The sequence below is a fragment of the Pteronotus mesoamericanus genome, unplaced genomic scaffold, assembly GCF_021234165.1.
Source record: "Pteronotus mesoamericanus isolate MK-2021 breed Mesoamerican mustached bat unplaced genomic scaffold, CSHL_Meso_final contig_169, whole genome shotgun sequence".
Taxonomy (NCBI): domain Eukaryota; kingdom Metazoa; phylum Chordata; class Mammalia; order Chiroptera; family Mormoopidae; genus Pteronotus; species Pteronotus mesoamericanus.
Genome location: NW_026555068.1, coordinates 21653781 through 21665292, shown reverse-complemented (window position 1 = coordinate 21665292; position 11512 = coordinate 21653781). Strand labels below are relative to the sequence as shown.

Here is an 11512-nt window from a genome sequence, read left to right as displayed (position 1 = left end):
CAACGCAAAACCAAAACCAAAACCAAACCAGCCCCCATGTGGAGCACCATGATCCTGAGCACGGCAGGGAGGCCAGGGCTGTGGGCGGCCGGGTGTGGGGGTGCCGCTGGAGGAAGGGCCGGGGCAGTGAGCTGCGCGGGGCTCCCCTCCAAGGACCAGGTGCCAGCTGCCGGATGTGGCCCCACTGTGGACCAGGCCGGTCCTCCCGCGTCAACTCAGTGGCTCCTGGGGTCACCGCAACGATGCTGCTCAGGAGCTCGTCCGGGCCCAGTGACTGTGTGAGGTGACTCCGGAAGGAAGCACCCCAGCAGGGGCCCGGCATTCCGGAAATGAGCTCTGACTGTGGACACGTCCCTGGGCCTTGCAGCGGGACGCGCCGTTTGCCTCCCCTCGCGGCGGCCGTAGGGCACGCGCAGGGGCCAGACCTCCCAAGGAGAAAGGAAGTGTGTGCAAATCATATACCGGAAAAGACTTGGATGCAGAACTTATGAATAATTGTTACAACTCGATAATAAAAGGACAAACATCCAAGGAAAAAACCAAAGGACTTGAATAGACATTTTTCTCCAGCAAAGATAGAAAATGGCCAATAGATACATGAAAAGATGCTCAATATCATTGGTCATGAGGAAATGCAAATGAGAACCACAATGAGATAGCACATCACACCCACCAGAATGGCTGTAATTTATAAAAAACAAACAAAAACAAAAAAACAAGCATTGGTGAGGATGTGGAAAAACAAAGCCTGCCGGTAAAAATCCAAAATGGTGCAGCCAGTTCGGAAATCAGTCTAACAGCTCCTCAAAGCTCAACACAGAGTTATCACAAGACACAGCATTTCCACCCCAGGTATATTCCCACGAGAAATGAAAATATATACCTCCGCCGAAAATTCATACGTTGTCAGAGCCGCAGTATTCAGAATATCCAAAAGAGCGGTGAAAGACAAATGTCCATCAACTGAGTAGATAAATAAAATGTAGTGTATCTGTACCATGGAATATTATTTGGAAATAAAAAGAACATTGATTCTTGTTAAGACCTTGAAAACATTTTGCTGAGTGAAAGAAGCCAGTTGCAAACGACAACATATTATATTATTCCATTTCTATGAAATATCCCAAAGAGGCAGGTCTGTAGAGACAGAATGTAGTGTATAGTTGCCCAGGGAGGTACTGGGAGGGAATGAGGGTTGACAGCTAATGGACTAATGGGTGTGGAGTTTCTTTTTGGGGGGATAAAAATGTTCTAAAACTGTGGTAATAGTTGCATAATTCTATGGTCATACTAAAGCCATTGAATTGTACACTTTTACTGGAAAAATTGTGTGATATATGAATTGAATCGTGATAACGCTGTTACATATTTAAGAAGTAAATATGCTCAGCATATTTAAAACCTAATTTCCCTCATTCCTTCCTCCTCCCCTCCCTCTTCCACCCCGCCTCCCTCCTTCCCTCCCTCCCTCTCTCCCTTCTCTCCTTCCTTTCTTTTTTTCTGCCAAATGTATAAGCCTGGGATGGAACATGTCTAGTTCCTGGAATGAAGTACAATTACCAATTGGGTGATAAGAAAAGGTAGCCAGCCAAACAGGAAAAATTTATTTAATTTGAGGAACCACAGAGACAGAGTATCTGAGGTGTAAGCAAGTCTCCTTAATGATGTTTATTCTTTTTTTTTTTTTATTCAACACATATTTATGGGACATTTATTAAACATTTGAAGCACTGTACTTGGTGCTATCTTTTATTTCAAAGCAACATAGAAGTGTATTTTCATCGCGTGTACTCAAGACGGAGTTTCCCCTGTTCAGAAGCAGCCTGCCAAGGCTGCGGCCTCCCTTCCTTCTCACCAGCAGTTTGTGTGCACTGACTTTGGTCTATTGCAAATTGCTTAAAAAGAGTAAACACACAATCACGTTTGGAAATTCCCTGATATTTACAGAAATGCAAAACACTTTGTGAGAAAGCTCAGAAAATAGCTGTGTGTCTTGAATGACAAGTGCATCTGATAGCACCGCTGGGAATCCTGGAGCGCGGAGGAGCCCAGGGCGCCTTCCTGGCTGCTGTCTCCATCACCGGGGCAAGCAGGTCTGCTTTGGTTTAAGGAGGGCTCGAGGCTTGACCCTGCTGGGGCCAGCAGCCTCCGCCAGCCCCAGGAGAAACCGGTGGGCTATGGCATTGCTGGCAGGAGATTCAGCTCTACGAGGCTCGTTTCAGAGCCCATTTCTGCTTAGAGCAAATCCAAACCTTCCATCAGTGTGACTTAAAAACGCTACCCGAGGCCCCAAGCGCATGTCTCCACTTGCGTCCCTGGAGCGGGGTCAGAGGATGCTTACTGTCCCAGAGCATTTACAGACTGGTGCCTGGGACTGAACTCAGGTCTGACGTGGCCTCCCAAGATCCCTCTAAGAGTAAAGAGAGTTAGTAATGGGGGAGGGGTGGATGGGGACAACTGTAATTGGACAACAGTAAAAAAGTTTTTAAAAAAAAGAGTAAAGAGAGTTGGAACTTTATCATGCAGGACTCTTTAGGAGAGAAACAATTCCCTGGGCTCATTCTCATGCATGCTGAAGTCTTCAGAGCTTAACTGGATTGGGTTCTGAGATGATGCTTACAGGCAGGGAAAGGGGCAGGGCTGTGCATCTCATCTTCAATTTAAGGATCATTCCTTTCATTTATCTTCGGTATCTGCATGTCGGTCCCATCACGGTCCTCCTGGAATGAGCAACGGGGTAGTAAAATAACCCAGGAGAAAAGGTGTCTACGTGTATTCCTCACAGATTTGTTTACTCCAGGGGAACAAAACCGTTTAGAGAAACTAGAACTTTCCTGGGGAAAATAGTGTAACTTTAAAACAAAAATCAAAGGAAAAAAAAACTTTAGCCAAAGAAGTAAGCCACTAAAACATATGCACTCATTTAAGCAAAAAGTTTTTTCTTCATTTAGGGGCTGAATTTTTTAATTAGTTACCAAGAGTCCCGATTCCAAAAGTGTCTTATTCTCATTCGTTGATTCAAGAGTATTTATTGAGTCGCTTCACTTTTCCAGACACCAATCTGAGATCTTATTATGGAACTTGAAGATTTTAAGACAGCATGAGGGCAAAACGGTAGAATAGAGCAGGAAAGACCAATGCGAGACTGCGTCCACGTTCACGCCCCTCTTCATTTTGACGATCCACTTTTAACTGAGTCCTTGGCTACCTTTCAGGAATCCTTCCCTCACAAGGGAAGAAGGTGGGCTCTGCAGTGTTCATCAGAATGCCGTCCGCTAAGGGGCAAGGAAGTTTGAAAAACAGAATCGTGTCTCAACAACCACGGCCAACATTGAGAGCACTAACGTGCTTTCAGCCAGACAACAAAGGCTGTTTTGCTTTCTTACCCATGGATTCAATGCTGCATTTTAAAAACACGTTACATAAACCCTTAGAAATCTTTTGTGATGATAAACACAACCTCTTTAAGCAAGGACCCCTTGCTCCCATGATGCAAGGCAGAGAAACGGCTCCCAGCCTTCCTGAGCCAGGGCAGAACATCACTCCCATTTCTCAAGGTGAACACACTGCGAGCACTTCATCGTCCTGAGGAGGCCTGATGTATTCTTTTCCCGACAAAAAGTCTCGTTGGCAGCTCTGCCTCATTTAGTGCAAAGTTATTTTTAACGTGATGATGTATGTGCATGACTTTGCTTGCTTAAAAATGCAGTTATCCCTTGTTTTTATAAGATCTCCCACATCCAACTCAGATGATTGAAGTGGAAACACTTCAGCCAAGCTCAATGGTTCATCTTGGGGGCCCTACAAACCTTAAGTCTCTGCGGGTGGCACTTTGGCCACACTGTGCCCTAATCAAATGGGCTGTGGGTTAGAGATGGAGATTTGACTCCATCGCGTTCTCTCCAGCTCCCCCGCATTCTCCTTGAAATTCTGGGTTGCTCAAGGACCCGCTTGCTGCTGCTGTTTAACAAGCAAGGCTCTGGGTCACTGGTGCATAAAACTTATGCTTAATGCATCACCATTCCACGCCATGAACTGAGATTCCTGCAATACGTCCACACGCACTCAGCCAGACGTCCCTTCCCAGCTGCGATGTATGTCCAGTGTCGCTGTCGTCGGCATCGTGTGTGGTGAGCGACAGAGCGGTGGTCTCGGAGAGGCTCCGAGGGGTGGTCTCTGAGTGAGCCTCCGCGCCGGCAGGCAGGCCGGCGGCTGGCGGCCGGCAGCCACCCGCCGATGCCCCCGCCACGCAGGGCCTGCTCTGGGCGAGGCTTCCGGCACGCTGTGCCGAGTCACACAGAAGCCGGGTCTATGGTGAGCTTTTCTGCTCCTCAAGGCCAGGGAGACATTTTTGGTGCATTCCAACTTTGGGAGGGGACTCATGCCTGTCACCTTATTCTGAGTTCTCTACTCCTTAGTGATTTTTGATTGATGGGTGGCCCAAGCCTTAGCTTAAGATACACCCTTTGGGGGACTTTGTATAAGACAGAGAAACTCCACAAACTGGGTCACAAACAGACAGCAGCCAGGGCTGTCATGGAGCAGCTTTTTGTCTGGTATCGAAGGCGCAGTGCAGGACGGAGACCCTCGGCCCGAGGATGGCTCCTGGGTGTGGCCAGGGCGCAGGCCACAGGCTGCTCTGTGCAAAGCCGTGCACAGCGGGGCCCCGGGGCTTCCAGGCAACATCCTCTTAAAGGCTGTTTGCTCCCCGGCTGGCCCCGCTCAGGCAGTTCCTCTGAGCTAGGACGTGGGAAAAAAAGAGAAAAATGACATACCCTTGAACAAATGAAGTGCAAGATTTTCCTTATCTTCAGAAAAAAAAATTGTTTGGATTTTTTTAAAAAGTAGAGAATGGACATATAGGATCATCCAAGAAAAATATATTTACAATTTGTGTGACCTTGATTGTGTTAATGAAGTTATTATTCAAATAGAAAATGAAAACCTTTCCCCTGCGGAGGCCCCCTTGGCGGAGTGTTTGGGACAAAAAGGAGCCGCTACGGGAACAGCAGGAGGAGAGTGAAGGCCAGCGCCAATCCGCTGAGTGGGACCCGCCGCGCCGGGCTGGCCTGGCCCTTCAGCATGCACATCACCCTGGACCAGGACCCGTTGTTGGGCAGGGGCGCGATGCCTGCCGCACAGCACATGACGTTGTAGACATCCACGGAGCGGATTGGAGCGGCTCTGAAGTTGGATTTGAAATCTGAAAGGGAAAGACAAGCAACCGAGTTATAATGACTCACCGGGCAGAATGGAGCGCCGAGTCCCCACGTTGAGGAATTACACTCAGGCCGCAGGTGGCTTAGGGACTGGAAAATCAGCTCTGTCGATGGGGTGTGGCCAAGTGATTGTGAACTTGGAAGCGTATGTGGAAGGCCACAGGTTGGGAAAGGAAGGAACTTTCCACAGCTCATGGAGATGAGTTTCTTCAAAAGACAAATCAGTGAACAGACTGACCTCGTGCCTTGTTTTCGTAGAGCCTGGGAGCACAGGTGCAGTCACAGAAGTTTGACTGTGTTACTGGGCTTGCCCCAGCCCAGTTCGAGGGTATTCTCATCTTTCAGAGCACCTGCCTAGCAGGGACTGGTTGGCTGGGTGCCAATTTCGACTGCAGCGACCCGACCGTAACTCAAGAATGTTTCTCCATTTTCCTGCCACGAGGAGAGAGAGCCCAGGGCTGGACAGAGGGTGGGACCGGAGCTGGCTGACTCAGAGCACCAGCAGCGGCTTCTCGAGTGCAGTTGGAAGATCATTTAAACTTTCGTTAGGAGCCTTTCGTTGGCAGAAAATGTAACTTGGCCGTGTGGGGAAAAAGCAAACTGGCAGAGTGACGGAGCCAGGGAAGGCTCTGGGAGATGTCACGGGGAAGTGCTGTGCTTCTAGAAACCCAGAGGCTGCAGCCAGTGCCAGTGGTGATGTGGGAGGTGAAGGCGGGGCTGGCTGTTCACAGCGTCGCAGGTCAGGTCTCAGTCAAGGGCGCACCGGCTCCTCCCCCATGGGAGGCAAGTGAGACGCTGGCTTGTCCACTTGAGTGGTTGTAAGAGTTTGGTATTAATGACTGTAAGCAGTTTTACTTTCAGGCCCCAAACCAGAGCTTCCACAAAGTACCCAAAGCTACACTGAGGTTGAATTGAGAAGGGAGGTTTTATCTATCCGTAAAGCCCAGGTAGGGCTCTCAGTCTGTTTAAGGAAAGGGGAGCTTGGGGGCAGTGACCTTTTTCACTGCTTTGCTAAAATGGCCACACAGGCTTTGTTTAAAAAGCAAACAGACTCAACGGCTACATCATCCAGAAGGGCCAACACCACATTCTGCTCTGGCATCAGCCCTGAAAGGACACGTACGGAAGGAAGTTACATACAGAGAACTCTGTCACATTGCGCAGTAGAGCCGGGGCAAGGGATGGCTTTTGCTCGCTTTAAAGAATTAAACTGGAATTCAGAACAAAGAGGTTCAGAGGCTGTACAATCAACCTGCAAGCCTTCCTAGCTGGGTCACCTCAGGAAACAGGGAAAAGGGACCTAAGAATCATAGCTTCAGTCACGTCATATGTGCTCAAAAACAATAGCTAGCATTATCCCGGTATTGATAGCAGACACGGAGAAGGCGTGCCCAGCGGGAGCGAATGCGGGGTTGAAAATACTCCGCACCTTCTCTGGGGGGTTCATTTGACTTTGGGGACAGGGAGGATAAGGGTCAGTATCACTTCAGGGTAAAAACTGTTTTTAAAAAAAAAGAAAAATAAATCCAGAGCCTCTCAAGGGAAGAGAATGGAAGGGCCACCCAGGAGGACACCCCACGTGATACCAAGGCAAACGGCACACGCAGACGAGAATGGTGGTCGGGCTTCCCAGCGGCGAACCCGCGGCAGCCTGAGGAATCAATGGCGAGATGCCACAGTGACAGGAAAGCAAGGCCCCTCCTTCCTTCTGACTCGCCAGGAACTCAGATGTGACAGCCGCGCTCTGCCCCATCGCATGGTGGCCGTGTCCTTGTCGGGTGAGTGCGGCTGTAGACAGCAGTAAATCCGAGACTTCCCTCTCTGGCCTTTCAAATACCCACTTCTTTAACACTCGGCAAGACCATTGAGATCAACTCTCTAAAAGACCATCTTTTGGCATTCAAAGGACAGAATCAAATCCTGAGCAAATCCTGAGCAGGAAGCAGAAGTGGGTTATTGTCCCATTTCACCTGGCTCGTGGCTTCTAATTCCACACGGCTGGGACTTTGGGCCCAATGCAGACACAATCCAGGCTGGAATGAAAGCATCTAGAAAATTCCTGAATAGCAAAACAATACCTGATCCAATGTGGGAGGACTCTGCCAAGCTCTCTGCCAGCTCCAGATGGCATTGTGAACCTGTGTTGGGAATCCAAGATATTCCCAGGGGCTTACATTTTGTGCACATTACAACGGTTTCTCTTGAAGCGAGAAGGTTCTTCAGGCTCCCGCAGCACCCGGCGACCCCGGGCTGCTGGCAGAGGGAGGCTCGCGCTCCTGCCGCCTTATCAGGAGTATGGCGTTCTCCCGGGCAGGATTCGGTTGTTCAAATTAGAAACTGGGCTTAACCAGAGAGAGGCTGTCTTCCAGAATCTCTTCCCCTTCTCTCAGCTAGCCCAGACTTACTGACTTCTAAGGCTGTGTGTGGGCAGCCACAACGCTGCCCAGCTTCCTCCCTTGGCGAGAGGCATGTACCATTAATCAGGAGGGATGCACCTTTATCTCAAAGTGCAGCTAGAGAGCTATTAATGGCCTTGCTCTTAAATTTTCTTTCGAATAAACAGCCAGTGTGTAAAGCTGCTCAATCTTTCATGAGAACTGGAGCCAGAAGCCTGATGTTTGGCGGGAGGCTCTCAAGGCTGAATCTGCCTGGAAACATTTTTGCAATTAGCCCAGTCCATTTTCATCAGGGGTCGCCTTTCTGTCTATAAAAGACGCAGACTTTTAGTTTTAAAGGAGCACACGACAGAGGCCTTGGCTAATGGACAAAAATCTCTCCACTGAAGTGAACGCGAAGCTGATGCAGCTTGGGGAGTTCAGCTGGAAATTTGGGGTGTGCTTCTGCTTTCAAATGTGCCTGAGGCACTTGCTCATAAACACTGCTTCAACTGACAACTGTTTTGCATTCCCGATCCTTTTGCTCTCTGGGGAAGGAGAAGGTGAGCTTTTTGAATGAGAGCCCGGCTGCCTGGTGCTCCCCTGTACAAAGGCCGTGGCCCTGGAGTGTCTCCAGCCTAATCTCGCAGTTGACCTCCACCAAGTCTGCAGGGCGTCATCACTCACTCACTTAGCTCACAGCTCCGCAGAGCAGCCAGCAGCGGCTGACAGGCAGCACCTGAGAGCTATTATTGGCCGCTGGCAACACGCTGAACGCCCTCTGCACCCCCCTTAGACCCAGTCCGGAACCCGGCCAGGGCTCCGCACATGTGCGCTGCTACTGTTTCTGCGGATTCCTTTGGGACTGGGAACTTGAATCACAAGTGGGAGAGGATTTGGACCAATGAGTCTCCTGGGCTCGGGGTCCCAGAGGCCCCCAGGGAGGGTGCAGAAATGGACACCTCATAGCTCTCGGCAGTTTTTCGTGGTCAGCAGTGTGGCCCAGAGCAGGTGGGTTGATGTATGTCTTTGTCTTGCTACATCGAGGAGGAGAACACAGCTTCTAGGTCTAATCTCCTTATCATCTGAAAGGAAAGCGTGGATTTCGTGGGCTGCAACATTTTGAGGACGTCAGACAAAGGCATTGGAATGTGGATATCAGAGTCAGCTTATTATATTTAACTCGGTGGGTAGACAGTAGTAAGAAAGAAGAGTAGCTCATGGACCAGCCAACTGATGGATAATGGCTGTTGAGTGCTTTTTATCCTAATTTTGTTTGAAAGAAGGGGGTATTCAGGTAGTAGAACGGTCTTCAACGTGTTTGATAAACTTTTCTACAGTGTGGGTTTATGGTGCTCTAAATAATCAAAGCAAACGACCAAATAGGCCATCTTCGCCCCACTCTCTTCCAGCCCTAGGAATTCATCTGTCAAAGAAGGCACAGTGAATTTGCTTTCTTCCAAGGAACCCCTAGTCATTTGGGCTGATTCTCCAAGTAGGTCTCTAGGTCATTTCCTAGCCTGCCCTTGAGTGCATTCCAGCTTCTGGCTGGGGCCTGAATCGAATGAGCCCCCGGGGTGGGTGCTCTGGGCAGGGAAGGACCATGGGAGAGGCAGAGCCCGGGAAGCGACCGCATCCAAGCCGGACCTCCAAGCTGTCAGCAACCTGGTGTCTGTTAAGCTCTCCCGGACCTCGGATAGCTGTGAAATCCCATTTCGAGGAATTAAGTAAAAGATGAATCACAAACATGTGGAATGCATTTTCTTCGCTGCACTCAAGATTTCAGATTTACAAGGAAAACTATTTGGCCCCATTTGCCAAACCCAAGAAGCATTTGGAAGCCAGCCAGCGGAAGATGTTTCACGGGGACCGGCTGGGCCGGCTCCGAAAGAAAGCCGCCCAGCCATCGCTCGCGCCCCGAGCCCCCGGGGACGCCTCCTTGGGAAGGGATGGCGAAGAGAATTCGGTCGTCCCCCCACCTACCAGGTCCAAAGGCCAGGAAGATGCCCCTCATGTCCCTGAGCTCGTTGTCGTAGCCGTGCCACCCGCGCTGCCAGCCTTCCCTCGTGCCAGTGCTGTTCATCCAAAACGGGAGCAGCTCGCGACTCTGCAACCAAGCAAGGCAGTTACCTCTCGCTGTGTCCCCACCACCCACCACGGGCGAGTCCCTCTCAGCGCTGGGGCCCTCGCTTCCTGCTCCCGGGAGCTCAGACCTCTCGGGGCAACCCATCTTCTGGCCAGAGAGTTCTTGCGGCGAAGGCGTTTTCTCACATGGAGCTGAGCGGTACCTGTCCCTTGCAATCAGCTTTAGAACCACTGACTAGAGCGTGTCTGCGGCAGGCAGTGATATAGTGTTTCTGTGGTGCCATAAAAAATGTATTTGGCCCACCCTGGCTGGTGCGTCTTAGTGGATCGAGCGCTGGCCTGTGAACCAAAGGTGAACCTGGGTGAGATTCCCCGTCGGGGCGCATGCCTGGGTTGCAGGCCAGGTCCCCAGCAATATATTATATATTATATTATATGTATATTATATATACATATAATATAATATATATTGGGCCTTTGTCCCAGGTCACAGAGCTTCCCGAAGCCTTGGAATGTCTTGGGCGACAGGACTGCCCTAGTTATTCAGAAGGGGCCTCCTTCTCCCACACCTGAGTTTATGCTAATGGGTGACTTTGGACCCTCCGGGAGGGACTAGGCAGCCTCAGAAAGGAGGCCAGGCCTGGACGGGACCAGCCGTGTGAGGACCGGGCGGCACTTTCAGCCCACCCTCTGACCTCTGACCAAGAGGGGGTTCAGGCACGTGGCCGGTGATCGAACCACCCAAGCCTACACAATGAAACCCCGCAGAAGACCTTGGAACCGCTTGGCCAGGGAGCCTCGGGGCTAATGAGCCCATCTCCGTGCTTGGCGTGGGGGGAGTGGGTTTGCTGGAAAGGAACAGGGAGGCTCTGCACCGACCCCCGCCCCGCCCCCGCCCCACACACCTTTCTTCCCTGTGGCTGCTCCTGAGTTGTGGCTTTTATAACAAAACCGTCATCGTTAGTCTGGCACCATTCTGAGTTCTGAGATTCATTCCAGGGAATTATCGAACCTGAAAGGGGCTATGAGAACCCTCGCATTGTAGCCACGTCGAATGCAAGCGTGGGGAGGCTGGGACCCGGACTGGCGGCCGCCGGCTGAAGGGGCGCCCTCTTGTGGGGCTGGGCGCATTAACATGTGGGGGCTGCTCTAAGTCGGGGCAGTTACCGTCAGCACTGAACTGCATGGCAGGGCACCCGAGCCCTGTCAGAATTAATGGAAAAGCAGCATCTACTGTCATCATCTCGTGTTTCTAGCAGAGGCCCCACAGCCCAGAGACAGTCCACTCTGACCGCCTGGCGCCCCTTCCGCCACCCGTGCGCCCCGTCCTTCCTTTCTCCTGCCCCACCCCCACCCCCAGCATCTCAGGGCCTGCCCTCTCCTCTCGGCTTGGCCAAATGTTTGAAGACCGTACTCAGATTCCTCTTCTCCAGGTCTTGTACATCTTCACTTCCTTCAACCGTTCTTCATCTGGAGTGGGTTCCAGAACCTTCACTCCCCTTCAGAGCTCACTTTTCTTAGACTATGGGTGCTTACTGGGGAGACGAAAGGCTTAAAGGTGAGTCCCAGCGAGGCTGGGGCTGGGTGAACACGCCGAGCCCTTCCTGGCAGGCTAAGCACTCGCTCCTGAGGGCCCAGGCATCCCCTCCCTAAGCAGGTGTGATATCACAGATATTTCAAGTGCCTGAGGTAGGGTGGGCTGGTTGTGATGAATGAGCAGAAGCACAACAGCTCAGGGCCAGCCAGCCAGCCACGGGCCGGCTCACAGTCCTGCAATAGTCCCCATAGTCAGTGGGCCGCACGGGTCACCGAGGGCAGACCCTGACAGCACCT

The 11512-nt window shown here is 51.1% G+C and overlaps 1 protein-coding gene across 1 annotated transcript in view; it reads right to left on the bottom strand.

The window, feature by feature from the left end:
• Positions 1-4232: 4232 nt before the first annotated feature.
• ENPP6 (ectonucleotide pyrophosphatase/phosphodiesterase 6) overlaps positions 4233-11512 on the bottom strand; it is a 77486-nt gene continuing 70206 nt past the window's right edge. Inside the window, exons 7-8 of the mRNA XM_054566187.1 lie at positions 9578-9701; positions 4233-5203 (exon numbers count right to left, since the gene is read on the bottom strand). Of these exons, the coding sequence (XP_054422162.1) occupies positions 4998-5203; positions 9578-9701 (330 nt within the window). The 3' untranslated portion in view covers positions 4233-4997. The remainder of the gene's footprint in view (positions 5204-9577; positions 9702-11512) is intronic.